This window comes from Ranitomeya imitator, chromosome 1 (genome assembly GCF_032444005.1).
Source record: "Ranitomeya imitator isolate aRanImi1 chromosome 1, aRanImi1.pri, whole genome shotgun sequence".
Classification (NCBI taxonomy): domain Eukaryota; kingdom Metazoa; phylum Chordata; class Amphibia; order Anura; family Dendrobatidae; genus Ranitomeya; species Ranitomeya imitator.
In genome coordinates, this window is record NC_091282.1 from 476,091,253 (window position 1) to 476,114,143 (window position 22,891).

A 22,891-nucleotide genomic window follows, 5' to 3' on the forward strand; every position below is an offset into this window, starting at 1 on the left:
CCCTCGATCTGTAACAAAAAAAAAAACCAACAATATCCATACCTTCCGAAGATCTGTAACGTCCAACGATGTAAATCCATCTGAAGGGGTTAAAATATTTTGCAGCCACGAGCTCTGCTAAAGCAGCGTTGTTCGTGGCTGCAACACCCCGGGGAATGAAGGTAAAGTAGGTCAATGACCTATATTTACCTTCATTTGCGGTGAGGCGCCCTCTGCTGCTTGTCCCTAGATCGTGGGAACTTTCCTAGAAAGCTCCCAGGCTCGAGTTCATAAGAGGGCGCCCTCTGCTGGTTGTCCTCATATGAACTCGAGCAGATCGAGGGTCTTCAGTGAGTGGATTGAGCGTAGAATAAAATATTACAACAACCTTTGTGATTTTTTCATTAAAATAATTTTTAATAATGTGTTTGTGTTTTTTTAACCCTTTACTACTATAGGATTAATAATGGATAGGCTTCATAATTGACGCCTCTCCATTATTAATTTGGCTTAATGTCACCTTACAATAGCAAGGTGACATTAACCCTTCATTACCCCATATCCCACCGCTACACGGGAATGGGAAGAGAGTGGCCAAGTGCCAGAATAGGCGCATCTTCCAGATGTGCCTTTTCTGGAGTGGCTGGGGGCAGATGTTTTTAGCCAGGGGGGGGCCAATAACCATGGACCGTCTCCAGGCTATTAATATCTGCCCTCAGTCACTGGCTTTACTACTCTGGCGGAGAAAATTGCGTGGGAGCCCACGCCAATTTTTTCCGCCATTTAACCCTTTAATTTAATAGCTAGAATGGCCAAATTTTGCATATACACACTACTAACATTAGTAGTGTGGAATATGCAAAAAAATGGGGATATGAGATGGTTTACTGTATGTAACCATGTCTCATATCATGTCGGGTTTAGGAAGGAGATAGCAAAAGCCGGTAATTGAATTACCGGCTTTAAAGCTATCTAGCGCTGTATGAAGTAATATATATACATATATGTGTCAACTGACATCTATATATATAATTGCCTAAGGGTTTTTCCGTCTGTCTGTCCTGGAAATCCCGCGTCTCTGATTGGTCGAGGCCGCTAGGCCTCGACCAATCAGCGACGGGCACAGTATCAACGTAGAAATCACACGTCTCTGATTGGTCGAGGCCGCCAGGCCTCAACCAATCAGCGACGGGCACAGCGACGATGATGTCATAAAGGACGTAGAAATCCCACGTTTCTGATTCAGCGACGGGCACAGTATCGACGTAGATGTCATAATGGTTGCCATGGCGACGATGATGTCATAAAGGTTGCCTCGACCAATCAGCGATGGGCACAGTCTGCCGCGAATTCTGGAATCATCATTGTCCATATACTACGGGCACATGCATATTCTAGAATACCCGATGCCGCCAGACCTCGACCAATCAGCGACGGGCACAGCATGGCGACAATGATGTCATAAAGGTTGCCTCGACCAATCAGCGACGGGCACAGTCTGCTGCGAATTCGCCTCAACCAATCAGCGACGGGCACAGTATCGACGTAGATGTCATAATGGTTGCCATGGCGACGATGATGGCATAAAGGTTGCCTCGACCAATCAGCGACTGGCACAGTCTGCCACGAATTCTGGAATCATCATTGTCCATATACTACGGGGACATGCATATTTTAGAATACCCGATGCGTTAGAATCGGGCCACAATCTAGTATATATATATATATATATATATATATATATATATAGACAGTATATGTTTTTTTTTTTTTTTTACACATGGATCCCTTGTATAGCCGTATGTCGGTTTTGCAAGCCTGCGATAAAAACACGCAGTACGGATGCCATACGGATTACATACGGAGGATGCCATGCTCAAAAAACGCTGACACACCCTGCCTACGGAGGAGCTACGGACCACTATTTTGGGGACTTTTCAGCGTATTACGGCCGTAATATACGGACCGTATTGTCTAACGCTGAGTGTGACTCCAGCCTAAGGCAACATGACCTCTTCAAGTATTTTAATATATGCAAACTGGTCCATGATCCCTGATATGCGGTAAATAGGTTGGTACCATAGTAAGAGAAACATGCCCATATCACGATGCTTGCACCACCACGCTTCACTGTCTTCAGAGTGTACTGTGGCTGGAATGCATAGTTTGGGGGTCATCTGACGAGCTGTCTGCGGCCCTTGGACCCAAATAGAACAATTTTACTTTCATCAGTCTACGATATGTTTTTCCATTTCTCTTTAGGCCAGTTGATGTGCTTTTTGGCAAACTGTATGCGCTTCAGTAGATGTCTTTTTTGTAACAGTAGGACTTTGTGGGGACTTCTTGCTAAGAGATTAGCTTCACAAAGGCATCTTCTAACTGTCACAAGTAACTTGAGACTGTCTTTGATCATCCTGGAGCTGATCATTGGCAGAGCCTTTGCCATTCTGGCTATTCTTCCATCCATTCGAAGGGTTGTCTGACATTTTCTTCCACGTCTCTGGTTTGGCTTTCCATTTTAAAGCACTGGAGATCATTTTAGATGAACAACCTATCATTGTATGCACTTCTTTATAAGTTTTACACTCTCCAATCAACTTTTTAATCAAAATATGCTGTTCTTCTGAACAATGTCTCCAAAGACCTATATTTCTCAGGCGTTCAAGGAGAAATGCATGTGCACTGCTCAAAAAAATAAAGGGAACACTTAACCCCTTTACCCCCAAGGGTGGTTTGCACGTTATTGATAGGGCCAATTTTTACAATTCTGACCACTGTCCCTTTATGAGGTTATAACTCTGGAACGCTTCAACGGATCCTGGTGATTCTCTCGCCTCACCCCTTTAAGCCTGTCTCCTGTCTCCATTAGGCATCTGGGCTCATGGTATACCAATGTTCAGTGTTCATGCCGTTCCTTTGGAATATTTTTTCCTATCTTTACTCCCCCCATTTTTTCTTATATCTTGGCACCCATTGGGTTATTATTTGATTGCAGGGGAGTACCAGTGTATGCCTATTTGAGGCTTTCTGGCACATGCTTGTAGCCTGCATTTATATACCTATCTTGGTACTGCCATCATCTTGGCTAAACAGCATGCTGATATAACACTTTATATTGTTATATACCTAACAATGAATTGCAGTAATTTTATTGCTAGATTATCTGTCAGTGTTCGACTACAGGTGTACGAATGCATTTGTTTCGGCCTTTATATATTCATGTATGTCATATTTGAGGCTTTCTGGCACATGCTTGTAGCCCGCATTTATATATCTATCTTGGTACTGCCATCATCTTGGCTAAACAGCATGCTGATATAACACTTTATATTGTTATATACCAAACACTGAATTGCAGTGATTTTATTGCTAGATTATCTGTCAGTGTACGACTACAGGTTTACGTATGCAATTGTTTCGGCCTTTATATATTCATGTATGTCATATTGGACCGTTACATGTTTAGACAGGATACATCTTGTATATATATAGCACTTTATCCATGCAGTGTTGTTATTTCATGATATTTGTACTTAGGTGTGGTGACTTATGGTTCTGTACTCAGACCTTTTTAAATGGTTTTATATGTTTGTCATGTTCTTTGAGGTGTATTAAACATTTTTTTATATTTTCACATATTTTATGGGTGTGCATACCATTATTGGTCGAGTCTTTTTTCTTTTGTGTTTATCGGATCCTGGTGATTCTGACATTGTTTTCTCGTGACATTGTACTTCATAATAGTAGTAAAATTTCTTTGATATTACCTGCGTTTATTTGTAAAAAAAATGGAAATTTGGCGAAAATTTTGAAAGTTTCACAATTTTCCAACTTTGAATTTTTATGCAATTAAATTACAGAGATATGTCACACAAAATACTTAATAATTAACATTTCCCACATGTCTACTTTACATCAGTACAATTTTGGAACCAACATTTTTTTGTTAGGTAGTTATAAGAGTTAAAATTTGACCAACAATTTCTCATTTTTACAACACCATTTTTTTTTAGGGACCACATCTCATTTGAAGTCATTTTGAGGGGTCTATATGATAGAAAATAACCAAGTGTGACACCATTCTACAAATTGCATCCCTCAAGGTGCTCAAAACCACATTCAAGAAGTTTATTTTTTCACAAAAAATGTAATACAGCTCCTATTTGTTTTATTTTACCAAGGGTAACAGGAGAAAATGGACCCCAAAAGTTGTTGTACAATTTGTCCTGAGTACGCCGATACCCAATATGTTGGAGTAAACCACTGTTTGGGCGCATGGCAGAGCTCGGAAGCGAAGGAGCGCCAATTGACTTTTCAATGTAAAATTGACTGGAATTGAGATGGGACGCCATGTTGCGTTTAGAGAGCCACGGATGTGCCTAAACATTGAAACCACCCACAAGTGACACCATTTTGGAAACTAGACCCCCCCAAGGAACTTATCTAGATGTGCTGTGAGAACTTTGAACCCCAAGTGTTTCACTACAGTTTATAACACAGAGCCGTGAAAATAAAAAATCTTTTTTTTCCCCACAAAAAATATTTTTTAGCCCCCAGTTTTGTATTTTCCCAAGTGTAACAGAAGAAATTGGACACCAAAAGTTGTTGTAAAATTTGTCCCGAGTAGGCTGATACTCCATATGTGGGGGGAACCACTGTTTCGACGCATGGGAGAGCTCGGAAGGGAAGGAGCGCCATTTGGAATGCATACTTAGATGTAATGGTCTGCAGGCGTCACTTTGCGTTTGAAGATGCCCTAATGTACCTAAACAGTAGAACCCCCTTACCAAATGACCCCATATTGGAAACTAGACCCCCCCAAGGAACTTATCTAGATGTGTTGTGAGAACTTTGATCCCCCAAGTGTTTCACTACAGTTTATAACGCAGAGCCGTGAAAATAAAAAAAAAAATTTCCACAAAAATTATTTTTTAGCCCCCAGTTTTGTATTTTTCCAAGGGTAACAGTTGAAATTGAATCCCAAAAGTTGTTGTCCAATTTGTCCTGAGTACGCTGATACCCCATATGTTAGGGTAAATCCCTGTTTGGGCGCACGGGAGAGCTTGGAAGGGAAGGAGCACTGTTTTTCTTTTTCAACGCAGAATTGTTTGGAATTGAGATCGGACGCCATGTCGCATTTGGAGAGCCCCTGATGTGCCTAAACAGTGGAAACCCCCCCAATTATAACTGAAACCCTAATCCAAACACACCCCTAACTCTAATCTCAACGGTAACCCTAACCCTGACACACCCCTAATCCCAACCCTATTCCCAACCGTAAATGTAATCCAAACCCTAACTTTAGCCCCAACCCTAACTTTAGCCCCAACCCTAACTGTAGCCCTAACCCTAGCCCCAACCCAGCCCTAACCCTAATGGAAAAATGGAAATAAATACATGTTTTAATTTTTTTTACTTTTCCCTAACTAAGGGGGTGATGAAGGGGGGTTTGATTTACTTTTATAGTGGGTTTTCCAGCGGATTTTTATGATTGGCAGCCTTCACACACTAAAAGACGCTTTTTATTGCAAAAAATATTTTTTGCATTACCACATTTTGAGAGCTATAATTTTTCCATATTTTGGTCCACAGAGTCATGTGAAATCTTGTTTTTTGCGGGACGAGTTGATGTTTTTATTGGTAATCTTTTCGGGCACGTGACATTTTTTTATTCATGAATTCCTTTGGGGGGGGGGTGTTTATACCGTTCCGCTTTTGGTAAAATGGATAAAGCCGTTTTATTCTTTGGGTCAGTACGATTCCAGCGATACCTCATTTATATCTTTTTTTATATTTTGGCGCTTTTATATGATAAAAACTATTTTATAGAAAAAATAATTACTTTTGCATCGCTTTATTCTGAGGACTATAACTTTTTTATTTTTTCGCTTATGATGCTGTATGGTGGCTCGTTTTTTGCGGGACAAGATGACCTTTTCAGCGGTACCATGGTTATTTATATCCGTCTTTTTTATTGCATGTTATTCCACTTTTTGTTCGGCGGTATGATAATAAAGCGTTTTTTGCCTCGGTTTTTTTTTTTGTTTGTTTTTTACGGTGTTCACTGAAGGGGTTAACTAGTGGGACAGTTTTATAGGTCGGGTTGTTTTTTATTTAGATAAAGGAATAATTTATTGGAACAATATTTTTTTTTTTTATTATTTATTTAGGAATTTTTTTATTTTTTTTACACATGTAAATTTTTTTTTTTACTTTGCCCCAGGGGGGACATCACAGTAAAGTGACAGTGACAGTAAAGCTTCCCGGCGTCTACTCTGTGCAGGCGCTGTGAAGCCACCTCCCTGCAGGACCCGGATGCAGCCCCGCGGCCATTTTGGATCCGGGCCTGCTGCAGGGAGGAGGAGGTAAGAGACCCTCGCAGCAACGCGATCACATCGCATTGCTCCGAGGGTATCAGGGAAGCACGCAGGGAGCCCCCTCCCTGCGCGATGCTTCTCTATACCGCCGGAACACTGCGATCATGTTTGATCGCAGTATGCCTGGGGTTAATGTGCCGGGGGCGGTCCGTGACTGCTCCTAGCACATAGTGCCGGATGTCAGCTGCAATAGTCAGCTGACACCCGGCCGCGCTCTCCCCATGAGTGCGGCTGATCATGCTGGACGCACTATTCCGTCCTTGGGAAGTAGGGCCCACCCCACATGGACGGAATAGTACGTCCAATGGCAGAAAGGGGTTAAACAGCAGAATATAAATCCAAGTAAATCAAACTTCTGTGAAATCAAACTATCCACTTAGGAACCAACACTGATTGACAATCAATTTCACATGCTGTTGTGCAAATGGAATAGACAACAGATGGAAATGATTGGCAATTATCAAGACACCCTCAATAAAGGAGTGGTTCTGCAGGTGGGGACCACAGACCACATCTCAGTACCAATGCTTTCTGATGTTTTGGTCACTTTTGAATGTTGGTTGTGCTTTAACACTCGTGGTAGCATTAGATGGACTCTACAACCCAAACAAGTGGCTCAGGTAGTGCAGCTCATCCAGGATGGCACATCAATGCGAGCTGTGGCAAGAAGGTTTGCTGTGTCTGTCAGCGTAGTGTCCAGAGGCTGGAGGCGCTACCAGGAGACAGGCCAGTACACTAGGAGACGTGGAGAGTGCCATAGGAGGGCAACAACACAGCAGCAGGACCGCTACCTCCGCCTTTGTGCAATGAGGATCTGGAGGAGCACTGCTGGAACCCTGCAAAATGACCTCCAGCAGGCCACAAATTTGCATGTGCCTGCCCAAATGGTTAGAAACCGACTCCATGAGGATGGTCTGAGTGCTCGACGTCCACAGATGCGGATTGTGCTCACAGTCCAACACCGTGCAGGACGCTTGGCATTTGACACAGAACACCAGGATTGACAAATTCGCCACTGGCGCCCTGTGCTCTTTACAGATGAAAGCAGGTTCACACTGAGCACATGTGACAGAGTCTGGAGATGCTGTGGAGAGCGATCTAGTGCCTGCAACATCCTTCAGCATGACTGGTGTGGCAGTGGGTTAGTAAGGGTGTGGGGTGGCGTTTCTTTGGACGGCCGCCCAGCCCTCCTTGTGCTCACCAGAAGTAGCCTGACTGCCATTAGGTACCGAGATGAGATCCTTAGACCCCTTGTGAGACCATATGCTGGTGCGGTTGGCCCTGGGTTCCTCCGAATGCAGGACAATGCCAGACCTCATGTGGCTGGAGTGTGTCAGTAGTTCCTGCAAGATGAAGGCATTGAAGCTATGGACTGGCCCGCCCGTTCCCCAGACCTGAATGCGATTGAGCACATCTGGGACATCATGTCTCGCACCATCCACCAAGTCACTTTGCACCACAGACTGTCCAGGAGTTGGCGGATGCTTTAGTCCAGGTCTGGGAGGAGATCCCTCAGGAGACCATCCGCTGGCTCATCAGGAACATGCCCAGGCATTGTACAATAGGGAGGTCATACAGGCACATGGAGGGCACACACAATACTGAGCATCTTTTCCTTGTCATGAGACATTTCCACTGAGGTTCGATCAGCCTGTAATTTGATTTTCCACTTTGATTTTGAGTGTCATTCCAAATCCAGTCCTCCATGGGATATTCATCTTGATTTACATAGATAATTGTTATGTTTTATTTATAAAAAATTTATATATGAACATATTCCATTATACAATGAATAAAAATTTGCAATTTGAATATTTCATTCAGAGATATCTAGGGTGTGGTATTTTAGTGTTCCCTTTATTTTTTTGAGCAGTGTACAACATGTTCTGGTTTAAACCTTAAATAAGGTCCACCTGATTCACACCTGTTTCTTCACAGAATGATTGACCTTACTAATTGAACTCTACACTGCTATTATTTTGAACACCCCCCTTTCAATTAACCCCATAAATCCAATGACAGAGTCCATCATTGGACGCCTCCCCCTATTGGTGCGGGCTCCAGCGATGAGCCCCCACCTTTTCTAGCGCATGACAGCTAATCTAATCAGCTGTCATGTGCCCCTAACCGCCACGATCTACACGCAGCTGTTAACATATTAAATGCCGCTGTCAATCTCTGACAGTGGCATTTAACATGCATATGCAGGAAGCCCATCATTACCTCCTCCCATCGGCACCCGTGTCACATGACCGCAGGTTGCTGATGGTTTGGCAGGAGACCCCTGTGGTGGTCATAGCCGGATAGCTATGAGCACCGCCAAGTGGTCGGTGCTCATGGCAAGCGAGCATGTGTGCTACTTACAGCAGGGCTGCAGCCCTTCTCTATGTAGCACAAGCAATTAGATGATTGCAGCTTCTAGGCTCCCATGGAGACTATTAAAGCAAGTAAAAAGTAAAAAAAAGTTTACAAATATAAAAAATATATAAAAGTACAAATCACCCCCCTTTTCGCCCCATTGAAAATAAAACAATAAAAAAATTAAAATATACACATATTTGGTATTGCTGCATTCAGAATCGCCCGATCAATATATAAAAAGAATTAATCCAATCGGTAAACGGCATAGCGATAAAAAAAATCAAAACGCTAGAATTATGTCTTTTTGGTCGCTGCAACATTGCAATAACGGGCGATCAACAAATACACCAAAATGGTATCAATAAAAAACGTCAGATTGGCGCACAAAAAATAAGCCCTCAACAGGCCCCAGATCCCGAAAAAAGTCCTATGGGTTTCGTAAAACGGCAACATATTTTTTTTTTTTTTACAAACCTTGAAATTTTTTTTACCACTTAAGTAAAAAGGAACCTAGACGTGTTTGGTGTCTGTGAACTCATAATGACCTGGAGAATCACATTGGCAGTTCAGTTTTAGTATTTAGTGAACATGGTAAAAAAATCCAAAAAACAATTTTGTGAAATTGCACTTTTTTGCAATTTCACCATTGATTTTACCATATCATGTACTGGAAAATAGTACATGACATGGTAAAATCAATGGTGCCATTCAAAAGTATCACTCGTCCTGCAAAAAATAAGCCCTCACATGTCCATATTGACGGAAAAATAAAAAAGTTATGGCCGTGGGAAGAAGGGGAGCAAAAAATGGAAATGCAAAACCAGAAATACCCCTGGTCCTTATAGGGTTAATTATTCTAATACACAAACTCATAAACATGCAGATGATTGATGAATGCGGAGTCTGTTGGTTTTCTTAGAATTTACTGCACCAACTGGTAAATTGTGTGACATGTGGTAATATCATTTATAACAAAAACAGTGACTAATCTGGTTACTCATATTGGACTGCTATTATTTTGAACACTACTGTAAATAAAGGCAGCTAAAAGAATAAAAATAAGATACAAATCTATTAGCAGTTTTATTATAGTACTATTTCAGGGCATGTTCAAACAAGCAGAAGTAAGAAACTGCAACAGAGAGGTTTTACATAATGATGAATGGGAATTTTTAAAGTCCCATATGTAGACCTGAACATTATAATTTCTCTGAACGGTATGGATATGCTTCAATTACTGCATTTTTTCCAGGAATACAATCACTTGAGTTGTTGATTCTCATGGTCACTGGCATGTTGCCTTTACTAGTGGATGCCAGAGTTGGTGTTTGTCACTTGGATTTGTATGAAACTAACCTGGAAAATCCTCTGCCTGTCTTCATACAAAATCAGAGACTGAAGTATGGTAGAGGGATGAAATAATCAATGTACCAAAGGATTGACATTTGCATATATTTTTCGTTCTTCAAAAACTCCCTGAAATGTCTCTTGCATGATATTTTGCTAGTTTGTACACCATGATGCATGTTTTTATAAGAGTTTGATAACATAATGGATCAGCTTTAACAACACACTTACCATTGTCTTTTTTACATAAACCTCTTGTCCTCTTGATAAACCAAAATCTGCAATTTTTGCAATAAAGTTTTCACCAACCAAAATATTTCTGGCTGCCAAGTCCCGATGTATGAACTAGAGAAAAACGCATGAGTATTATTATTATTTCAAATTTGAAAGTCGATCTGTAATGGTGGCATAACACAGATAAGGGCTTGTACTCCTATGAGTCTAATACGCCTAAAAATGTTGTGCCAAATGGCTCATAGAATTAATGAAACAACACTGTGCTCATAGCTGTGAGTCTGATTAACTCGTGAGATGGGTTTTCCACCTCCACTCACTCCACTTCGCAGGGTTTGACAGGCTTCTTCGTATGCACATACACACAGCAACCTGTCAACACCAGGGCATTCTGTCAGACATAAGTTGTTGTTTTTCAGGACTAGATTTCCTTTAGATCATTGCCATTTTTTGTGTACATATACAGTGGGTACGAAAAGTATTTTTCATTCTTTGTTTCATTGCAGCCATTTGGTAAATTCAAAAAAGTTCATTTTTTCACATTAATGCACACTCTGCACCCCATCTGGAGTGAAAAAAAAACAGAAATGTAGTAATTTTTGCAAAAAAAGAAATACTGAAATATCACATCATCATAAGTATTCAGTCCCTTTGCTCAGTATTGAGTAGAAGCACCCTTTTGAGCTAGCACAGCCATGAATCTTCTTGGGAATGATGCAGTTTTTCACACCTGGGTTTGGGGATCCTCTACCATTCTTCCTTGCAGATCCTCTAGTTCCGTCAGGTTGGATGGTGGACATTGGTGGACAGCCATTTTCAGGTCTCTCCAGAGAAGCTCAATTGGGTTTAGGTCAGGGCTCTGGCTGTGCCAGTCAAGAATCATCACAGAGTTGTTCTGAAGCCACTCCTTTGCTATTTTAGCTGTGTGCTTCGGGACATTGTCTTGTTGGAAGGTGAACCTTCAGCCAAGTCTGAGGTATAGAGCTTTCATATGTCTTGCACTGAGGAGAGGCTTCAGTCGGGCCACTCTGCCATAAAGGCCCGACTGGTGGAGGGCTGCAGTGAAAGTTGACTTTGTGGAACTTTCTCCCATCTCCATACTGCATCTCTGAAGCTCAGCCACAGTGATCTTGGGGTTCTTCTTTACCTCACTCACAAAGGCTCTTTTTCCACGATTGCGCAGTTTGGCTGGACAGCCAGGTCTAGGAAGACTTCTGGTGGTCCCAAACTTCTTCCATTTAAGGATTATGGAGGCCACTGTGCTCTTAGGAACCTTGAGTACTGCAGAAATTCTGTTGTAACCTTGTCCAGATCTGTGCCTTGTCACAATTCTGCCTCTGAGCTCCTTGGCCGGTTCCTATGACCTCACGATTCTCATTTGGTCTGACATGCGCTGTGAGGTCTTATATAGACAGGTGTGTCCCTTTCCAAATCAAGTCCTATAAGTTTCATTAAACACAGCTGGACTCCAATGAAGGAGTAGAATCATCTCAAGGAGGATCACAAAGAAATGGACTGCATGCGACTTAAATATGAGTGTCTGGGCAAAGGGTCTGCATACTTATGACCATGTGATATTTCGGATTTCCTTTTTTATTAAATTTGTAAAAATTTCAACATTTCTGTTTTTTTTCAGTCAAGATGGGGTGCAGAGTGTACATTAATGTGAAAAAATGAACTTTTTTGAATTTGCCAAATGGCTTCAATTAAACAAAGAGTGAAAAATGTAAAGGGGTCTGAATACTTTCCGTACCCACTGTATTTGATATATGTTACAGATGTAGTTAGTTTTTAAGATTAAATAGTTCAATATTGAGTATTATATTCAGTTAGGTTTCAAACAACCCCTTTAAATAGTTAAAGTACCAACATCTAAAATTGTTGAAAATCACATAATTCTTACCCTACAGCTTCAAATAGCCAGGGTGTAATTTATATGATGCTTCCAATTACATCTCTTTATGTAAATCTGTAATATTTTCCAGAAACTTTAGCTATGCTATGTTATGTATGAGAATATATCTCATAAATGATCTTGTTGAAACATATTCATATATTTAGAAACCACTTTTATGACTATTTATAATTGCTGTACAAACTGGGTCATAATTCAGCCAGGAATTCACAAATGTCATACTTTAAATCACACGCTTGTATTTTATGGCATAGGAAAATATACAGAGTGTCAACCTGTTTTTGGCTCAGGTAATCCATGCCTCGAGCGACATCTGCTGCAAACTGTAGAAGCTGCTGTGAAGACAAGGTTGATGCTGTGCTGTTGGCTATGGCAAATGCTGGGTCTGTTTCCAGAACTCTGCTTTTCCGTAGAAAGTCCAACAGGTTGCCATGGGGGGCATATTCTATAGCCAAATATAAGTAACCTGTATGGAAGAGATGATAAAAAATGTGAAGCAGATACATTGTATTATGATTAGCAAAAGCAAAAAGTATGTACTGTATTTCCAAAAAGAAGATCCATTTTTTAAAAACCTAATAACAATATTCCACAGACATCATCTAATGAGTTCCATTTACTCTTTAAAAGAGAGTCAAGTATAAACACAAATACTGGCAGCTTTATCATTTCTTCCTTATACTGTATTTATCTCATTTATATGGCATCATTAATTCCACAGCACACTTGAGAACTTTGTACACCTTTAATGTCACCTATAATCTGTTCAATTCAATTGTAAAAAAAAAATACGAAAATCTTTTCTGGCGCAAAAAGAAAATAAAGAACTAAATTAATGTGGTTGAATAAATATGCAAACCGTTAAACTATTACTTTGTTTAAGTACCCTTCAAATTTATGCATTCTTTTTTAGTAAAAGTTTATCAGCATGGCACATGTAGAAATGGCTCCATGTATGTCAGATTGCAAGGGCATCTCTGTGCACACTGTACGGGTTTCAAGTATAGACTCTGACTGAGAAATTCCAAGATTTTGATCTTTTGGTAAAACCATCCTTTTAGAGGTATGCTTAGGGTCATTGTGGTGCTGTACGGTGAAATTTCTCTTAAACTTTTTAACAGAGGCCTGAAAAATGGACTGAAATTTGGTACTGTTGATAATTCCGTCCACCTTGACTTAAGCCCCAGTTCCATCTTCTAAAAAACAGCCCAAAAGCATAGTGCTGTCTCCACTATGCTTTACTCTGGGTATGAGGTTCTTTTTGTGATGTGCAGTGTTACGGTAGTTTTTACACCAAAAATACTGTTAAGAATTTGTGGAGCCTACTGAAACAGACTAAGTGACCTTTTAAATGCTTAGGAAGCCTTTGCAAGGTGTTTTTTGTTAATTAATAAATAGTAGTAAATTTGCGCAAATAAAAACCTAGGAGAAAGAGAAATGTTTACTGAGAGTAATAGGTCACAATACAGGTAAGCCAAAAAAAGATACAGATTGCACTTGGCCCATTAAATGATTGCACTTAGCCCAACTTGGTGATTGCACCTGGCCCAACTGTGGATAAGAATTATTTGTACAACAAACACAGGTTAATAACCACCCATATATAGTTCCTGTTTCTAGGAAAAATAAATTATTGCAATACCTGCAAGGGAAAAGGTTAGAGATATGTCGAAAGGAAGCCGATGACTTTGCGATGATACAGAAGTCTTAATGAGATAGTCCACATTCCTTTGTATAGAGTCTTAGTAAGAAGGTTCACTGTCCTTTGTATTGCGAGCCCCTTTAGGCCATAAATGAAAAAAGTTTTAGAGTCAATTGCAGAACATGCATGTAGTTGCTATAGGTTATACAACAAGAAGCTGCCAAGGCCGGTGGCAGTGCTTCTATTAGAGTACTGATGCGGTACGCAGTAGACAGATTATCCGGGTTGGAAACCTGCCGTCTGCGTGCCATTTTCCTTGTGTGGAGCCGGTGTAGCGGTATTGGCCGCTGGTTCTTCCTTCGTGATGCGGGCGGCGGGTGTGTTCGGCGGTCTGCTATGAATCCTGGTCTCCAGGATTAGTCACTGCCTGTTTGCGGTGAGTGATAGTTGAAGCAGGACCTGGCGTGACGCAGAGGATCACGTGGGACCATGAGGCTTAGGCTGGATGTCGACATGTACGGATAGCAGAAAAGACCAAGAATATCCAATGCGTTTCGGAAACAGCACTTTCCTTCATCAGGGATGGTCCTTAATGCATTAGGGGTCCTTTTATAGGTCTGTTCATGGTCAGTTGGTGTTTAGAGGAAACCGAATAGTTCAATTTCACTATTAAGTCCTATAGGGATCAAAGTGTCCAAAGTGAATATCCACTTGCTTTCCACGCAAGACATTAAAGCAATATAGTTTCCCTTCCTCTGGTACTTTTTCAAATCCTGTAATTTCCATGGAGTGTGTTTCGCTATTGTGGTGTTCCACAAAGTATTTAGAGAGTGGGTGGCCCAGAAATTTTTTTTATATTACGGATATGCTCACTGATTCTTACCTTAAATGGGCGTTTGGTGAGTCCCACATACAATTTATTACATGGACATTTAATAACATATATAACCCCCTCTGAGGAGCAAGTGATAAAATGCTTAATTGCATAATCTTTGCCATCTTTATTAATTATAGACTTTTTGCTGGTTCGTGTTTGTCTGCACATTGTACATTTACGACAAGGAAAAAAACCTTTCATATCATTTTCAAAAAATGTAGCAGGTTTATGAGCATAATAATTCTGTGCCATAGGTGCAATAAAATTGCCAAGATTGCTCGCTTTTTTGTATATAAACTGTGGAAATGTGGGGATATGACCTCCCAGAATTTTGTCATCTTTCAGTACCTCCCAGTGTCTGTTCACTATATTTTTGAGGACACTGGAATTGGATTTGTACTGAGTTATGATTGGGACAAAATCAGTCATCTCCTTTTCCTTTTTTAAGAGTTTTTCTTTAACCCCTTTCTGCCATCTGACGTACTATCCCGTCAAGGTGACCAGGGACTTAATTCCCAGGGACGGGATAGTACGTCATGGGCGATCAGCCGCGCTCACGGGGGGAGCGCGGCCGATTTCGGCCAGGTGTCAGCTGATTGTTACAGCTGACATCCGGCACTATGAGCCAGGAGCGGTCACAAACAGCTCCCGGCACATTAACCCCCGGAACACTGCGATCAAACATGATCGCAGCATTCCGGTGGCATAGGGAAGCATCATGCAGGGGCTCCCTGCATGCTTCCCTGACACCCTTGGAGCAACGCGATGTCTTTGCATTGTTCCAAGAGTCTCCTCCATCCTCCTCCCTGCAGGCCCCGGATCCAAGATGGCCGAGGGGGGCCTTCCGGGTCCCGCAGGGAGGTGGCTTGCTAATTTGGCTAGGTGAGAGGTGGCGCTATAGAGTTAAGTCCTCTTTTTCTCAGAAGAGGCAATTTGCATATTATATTTCCTAGAGGAGCATTGCATGGCGAATAAGCCTCCTTACCTTGACAAGCCAGAGATGGTATGTCACTCTCCATAAGGAGAAACGATACCCCTTAGACCCCAGTCCAGAGCCTCTCACCTAGCCAAATTAGTTCTCATGCTTCGCACAGACGAGGGCCAACAGCCCGAAACACTGTGTCTTTGAATTGAGATACTAATTTGGCTTTTATCATAAGTCATATTGCACGACTCGTTAAAGAGTTGATTGTGACTTGTAGGATCGCTACTTCCAACAGGTGGCGCTATAGAGTTAAGTCCTCATTTTCTCAGAAGAGGCAATTTGCATATTATATTTCCCAGAGGAGCATTGCATGGCGAATAAGCCTCCTTACCTTGACAAGCCAGAGATGGTATGTCACTCTCCATAAGGAGAAACAATACCCCTTAGTCCCCAGTCCAGAGCCTCTCACCTAGCCAAATTAGTTCTCATGCTTCGCACAGATGAGAGCCAACAACCCGAAACACCGTGTCTGTGAATTGAGATACTAATTTGGTTTTTATCCTAAGTCATATTGCACGACTCGTTAAAGAGTTGATTGTGACTTGTAGGATCGCTACTTCCAACAGGTGGCGCTATAGAGTTAAGTCCTCTTTTTCTCAGAAGAGGCAATTTGCATATTATATTTCCCAGAGGAGCATTGCATGGCGAATAAGCCTCCTTACCTTGACAAGCCAGAGATGGTATGTCACTCTCCATAAGGAGAAACGAGACCCCAGTCCAGAGCCTCTCACCTAGCCAAATTAGTTCTCATGCTTCACACTGATGAGGGCCAACAGCTCGAAACACCGTGTCTGTGAATTGAGATACTAATTTGGCTTTTATCATAAGTCATATTGCACGACTCGTTAAAGAGTTGATTGTGACTTGTAGGATCGCTACTTCCAACAGGTGGCGCTAGAGAGTTAAGTCCTCTTTTTCTCAGAAGAGGCAATTTGCATATTATATTTCCCAGAGGAGCATTGCATTGCGAATAAGCCTCCTTACCTTGACAAGCCAGAGATGGTATGTCACTCTCAATTTTACCAAACGTGGAACGGTATGAACACCCCACCCAAAAGAAATTCATGAATTGCTGGTTTTTGTTCATTCTGCCTCCCACAAATTGTAATAAAAAGCGATCAAAAAATGTCATGTGCCCAAAAATGGTACCAATAAAACGTCAACTCGTCCCATGAAAAACAAGACCTCACATGACTCTGTGGACCAAAATATGGAAAAATTATAGCTCTCAAAATGTGGGAACGCAAAAAATATTTTTTTGCAATAAAAAGCGTCTTTTAGGGTGTGACAGCTGCCAAACATAAAAACTCGCTATAAAAACCCGCTATAAATAGTAAATCAAACCCCCCTTTACCACCTACCAGTTATTGAAAAGTAATAAAATAAATAAAATGTATTTATTTCTATTTTCCCATAAGGGTTAGGGCTAAAGTTAGGGTTAGGGTTGGGGCTAAAGTTAAGGTTACGGTTTGGATTACATTTACGGTTGGGATTAGGGTTGGGATTAGGGTTAAGGGTGTGTCAGGGTTAGGGGTGTAGTTAGGGTTATGGTTGGGATTAGGGTTAGGGGTGTGTTGGAGTTAGGGGTGTGGTTAGGGTTGGGATTAGGGTTAGGGGTGTGTTGGGTTTAGTGGTGTGGTTAGGGTTGGGATTAGGGTAAGGGGCGTGTTCAGGTTAGGGGTGTGGTTAGGGTTATGGTTAGGGTTGGGATTAGGGTTAGGGGTGTGTTGGGGCTAGGGTTGGAGTTAGAATTGGGGGGTTTCCACTGTTTAGGCACATCTGGGATTCTCCAAATGCCACATGCCATCCAATCTCAATTCCAGCCAATTCTGCGTTGAAAAAGTAAAAGAGTGCTCCTTCCTTTCCGAGCTCTCCCGTTCGCCCAAACAGGGGTTTACCCCAATATATGGGGTATCAGCGTACTCAGGACAAATTGGACAACAACTTTTGGGGTCCAATTTCTCTTGTTACCCTTGGTAAAATAAAAATTTGTGGGGAAAAAAAGATTTTTTATTTTCACGGCTCTGCGTTATAAACTGTAGTGAAACACTTGGGGGGTCTAGTTTCCAATATGATGTCACTTGTGAGGGGTTTCTTCTGTTTAGGTACATCAGGAGCTCTGCAAAAGTGCCATGATGATCACAGACCATTCTATTTAAGTCTGCATTCCAAACGGCACTCCTTCCCTTCCGAGCTCTGCCATGCGCCTAAACGGTGGTTCCCCCACATACAGGGTATGACCGTATTCACGACAAATTGGACAACAACTTTTGGGGCCCAATTTCTCCTGTTACCCTTGGGAAAATATAAAAAGGGGGCTAAAAAAATCATTTTTGTGGAAAAAAAAATATTTTTTATTTTCATGGCTCTGCGTTATAAACTGTAGTGAAACAATTGGGGGTTCAAAGTTCTCACAACACATCTATTTAAGTTCCTTGGGGGGTCTAGTTTCCAATATGATGTCACTTGTGAGGGGTTTCTACTGTTTAGGTACATCAGGAGCTCTGCAAAGCGCCATGATGATCACAGACCATTCTATTTAAGTCTGCATTCCAAACGGCACTCCTTCTCTTCCGAGCTCTGCCATGTGCCTAAACGGTGGTTCCCCCCACATACAGGGTATGACCGTACTCACGACAAATTGGACAACAACTTTTGGGGCCCAATTTCTCCTGTTACCCTTGGGAAAATACAAAACTGGGGGCTAAAAAAATCATTTTTGTGGAAAAAAAATATTTTTTATTTTCACGGCTCTGCGTTATAAACTGTAGTGAAACAATTGGGGGTTCAAAGTTCTCACAACACATCTAGATAAGTTCCTTAGGGGGTCTACTTTACAAAATGGTGTCACTTGTGGGGGGTTTCCACTGTTTATGCACATCAGGGGCTCTCCAAACGCGACATGGCGTCCTATCTCAATTCCAGTCCATTTTGCCTTGAAAAGTCCACGCTCCTTCCCTTCAGAGCTCTGCCATGCACCCAAACAGTGGTTTACCCCCACATATGGGGTATCAGAGTACTCAGGACAAATTGTACAACAACTTTTGGTGTCCAATTTCTCCTGTTACCCTTGGGAAAATAAAAAATTAGAGGCAAAAATATCATTTTTGCGAAAAAATATGATTTTTTATTTTTACGGCTCTACATTATAAACTTCTGTGAAGCACTTGATGAGTCAAAGTGCTCACCACACATCTAGATAAGTTCATTAATGAGTCTACATTCCAAAATGGTGTCACTTGTGTTTTTTTTTTACTGTTTAGGCACATCAGGGGCTCTCCAACCGTGACATGGCGTCCTATCTCAATTCCAGCCAATTTTGCATTGAAAAGTCAAACGGCTCTCCATCCCTTCCGAGTAGGGTTGAGCTAAATGGATCGGACAAATTCAAAAATCGCCGACTATTGGCAAAGTCGGGTTTCATGAAACCCGACCCGATCCTAGTGCGGGATCGGCCATGAGGTCGCCGATCTGCGCGCAAAAGTTGCATGTCATATGACGCTTTCAGCGCCATTTTTCAGCCAATGAAGGAGGACGCAGAGTGTGGGCAGTGTGATGACATAGGTCTCGGTCCCCACCATCTTAGAGAAGGGCATGACAGTGATTGGCTTGCTTTCTGTGGCGTCACAGGGGCTATAAAGGGGCGTGCATGCGGAACGCCATCTTGCTTCTGCCGATCTTAGCATAGGGAGAGGTTGCTGCATCTTCATCAGAAGAAGGGATATAGTTAGGGAGGGAAGATTAACCCCCAAACTGCTTGTGCTGTAGAGATTTCCACTGTCCAACACCACCATTTTTTTTGCAGGGACAGTGGAGGCTATATTTTTGTGCATCAGCTCTGTAGCTTATTAGGCTGCCTTATAAGGCTCCCTGATAGCTGCATTGCTGTTTGCACGCAGCTGTGCACACCAACTGCTTTTTTAAAAGCAAAAATCCTGTTGCTCCTTTCTGCACAGTTATCTTGTTTATTTGTCCACACTTTTGTATGCAGCAGTCCTTTTTATTGCTGCCATACTTTTCCTGAGATCATTGTAGGGAGATTGAAATTGTACTACAGTCCTTTTATTTTTTCATATATCTTCCAGCCACTTTCTGCCACTTACATTGTGTTGTTTTATACACTGGGCCTGAGTTTTGGTTCAGTCTCCCCCCAAAAAAGTGAGATTCAAATTCTCACAAAGTGGATATACTTCAGTCCTGTTAGTTTGTCATATGTCAGCCAGCCACTTTCTGCCACTTACATTGTGTTGTTTTATGCACAGGGCCTGAGTTTTGGTTCAGTCTCCCCCCAAAAAAAGGGAGATTTAAATTCTCAACAAGTTTATATACACCTTCTACCTTGTTTTACAGTACCATATAATGGTTGTTATTTTGGTTAGATTTTCCAAAAAATGAGGAAGTCTGGTGGAAGGGGCCGTGGGCGGTGGTTGCCAGCTAGTACTGACGATGGGGGTGGTGATGCATCTGGTGGTAGTGGCAAAAGCACAATAGAACCTAAGGCTGGAGGTCAAATTATTTTGCCCCACCTTCCCCTGCTGACATGTAGCTTGCCTGAAAAATGTCTTGCTTTTGGCCTCCTCTTACTGACTTCTCCAATTCCTCCATTTGCAGCTGCTGAATGTCCACCAAAGGCCATTTTTATACCTCCCTAAATGGGCTGACTCCCCCCACAGGGCCGTGGTCACCACCTGGAGCAAGCACCCGTGCGAGTGCCGTTTGCCTGGACAGGTGGGTGGGCCCACTCTTGGGCAACGGCACTGGCACAGGGTCCCTCATAGAACAATGAAGTGTCTCTGACGGTGGTGGTGCACAACCAACGTCAGACACACCGTCATAATATGAGAGGCCCTGTGCCAATACCGCCACCCACAAGAGAGTGTTCCCCCCAGCTCGAACAGTGCTCTACCACTTGCAATACTTACCTCTCCCTGCTCCACCACTGTGTAGTCTGTGCTGTTAAATCCTTCAATGGCACTGCCAATACAAATTTGTTGAAATGATAGATGATAGTTAAAATATACAGGGGCCTTGGCCTCCATTTAGACCAGTTAATACTTTGCGCCATCTACCACTGTCTGCTACTCAGCAGAGGAGCCCACCCCAGTACCTAGCTATGCCACCTGTTTATTTATGAACAATTTTTTGGCAGACATTTAGCCCACTTTATTATTTGGGCCTACTAACTTAGTCTGCTACTCATTACAATTTTCCGACACTGAGCAAAGCAATGTCGCCTGTTTATTTATGAACAATTTTTTGGCAGACATTTAGCCCACTTTATTATTTGGGCCTACTAACTGTGTCTGCCACTCATTACAGTTTTCCTCCTCTGAATGCCGCCTGTTTAGTCCTGTTACCAATTTTGAACTGCATTTAGCCTACTTTATAAATATGGCCTACTAACTATGTCTGCCACTCATTACAGTTTTCCTCCTCTGAACAAAGCAATGCCGCCTGGTTAGTCCTGTTACCAATTTTGAACTGCATTTAGCCTACTTTATTATTTGGGCCTATCGCAGTGGATAGCACAGCAGCCTTGCAGCGCTGGAGTCCTGGGTTCAAGCCCCACTAAGGACAACATCTGCAAAGAGTTTGTATGTTCTCTCCGTGTTTGCGTGGGTTTCCTCCGGGCACTCCGGTTTCCTCCCACATTCCAAAGACATACTGATAGGGAATTTAGATTGTGAGCCCCAACGGGGACAGTGATGATAATGTGTGCAAACTGTAAGGCGCTGCGGAATATGTTAGCGCTATATAAAAATAAAGATTATTTATTATATCTGTGTATCCTCCTCATCCTGCCCATTGCCCAGCCACTGCTAGATGAGTCTGCTGGTACATTGACCCAGACCACTACATTCCCCTTGCACTCTACACAGCCAGAATCTGACCCTGCTGAAAGACAGGTTCCCCTTCCCGCATACTATACCACCTTACACGGGGACAAAGAGGAAGGTGCAGATGAAAGTGCAGGTTCCTTCATCAGGTGGGGGGCGCATACTCATTGGCGACGTCACTGGCACAGAGCCCCTCATAGTATGCAAAAGTGTCTTTGCCAGTGGGAGAGTGTGATTTAAGGGCATGAAAATTCAATGTTGGAAAATTGTGAAATTTTCTAAATTTTTACCAAATTTCCATTTTTTTCACAAATAAGCACAAGTAATGTCAATAGCAAGGTGGCTTTAACCCCTTATTACCCCATATCCCACCGCTATACGGAAGTGGGAAGAAAGGGGCTAAGTGCCGGAATTGGCGCATCTTACAGATGCGCCATTTCTGGGGCGGCGGCAGACTGTTGTTTGTAGCCGGGGGGCAATATCCATGGCCCCTCTCTAGGCTATGAATATCAGCCCGCAGCTGTCTGCGTAGCCTTTCTGGCTATAAAATATAGGGGGACCCCACATCATTTTTTTGGGGGGTCCCCCTATTTTAATAGCCAGTAAAGGCTACGCAGACAGCTGCGGGCTGATATTCATAGCAGGCTACAAATATTGGCCCCCGGCAGTCGGCTTTCCCCCTCTGGCGCAGAAAATTGTGCGGGAGCCCACGCCTTTTTTTCCATTTTTTTGTTGTTTTTTTTTTAATTAAACGCTCATTAAGGCCTCTTTCATACTTGAGTCGGTACGGGTCCACCGCTATGCGTCGGTACCGACGCACGTTGTGAAATTTGTGCAGGACGTGGGCAGCGGATGCGGTTTTTCTTCGAATCCGCTGCCCATTCTGAAGTCTGGGGAGGAAAGGGCGGAGTTTCGGCCGTGCATGCGCGGTAGAAAATGGCGGATGCGACGGACAAAAAAATGTTCACTTGAACGTTTTTTCGTGTCGATGGTCCGCCAAAACATGACGTATCCGTTGCAAAATGGATGCGACGTTTGGCCATCCGTCGCTAATACAAATCTATGGCTAAAAAACACATCCTGTGAGCACATTTGCAGGATCCTTTTTTTTCCAGAATCCGTCAGAAAAGCTGTTTTTGCCGGACAGAAAACACATACAGAGAAACGGTTTTTCTGTCCGGCGAAAAAACCCACAGCAACGGATCTGGCAAAAAACGGATGCAAACGTGTGGCCATCAGGCACAATCCAGCGCTAATACAACTCTATGAGAAAAAACGGATCTAGTAAAAAAAAACGGATCCATTTTTTTCAAAACTTGATTGATTGTGCCTGACGG

At 42.4% G+C, this 22,891-nt stretch overlaps 1 protein-coding gene across 1 annotated transcript in view; it reads right to left on the bottom strand.

The window, feature by feature from the left end:
* TEK (TEK receptor tyrosine kinase) overlaps positions 1–22,891 on the bottom strand; it is a 206,198-nt gene that overhangs the window by 11,381 nt on the left and 171,926 nt on the right. The window contains exons 17-18 of the mRNA XM_069765358.1: positions 12,489–12,679; positions 10,296–10,409 (exon numbers count right to left, since the gene is read on the bottom strand). Coding sequence (XP_069621459.1) covers positions 10,296–10,409; positions 12,489–12,679 — 305 coding nt within the window. The remainder of the gene's footprint in view (positions 1–10,295; positions 10,410–12,488; positions 12,680–22,891) is intronic.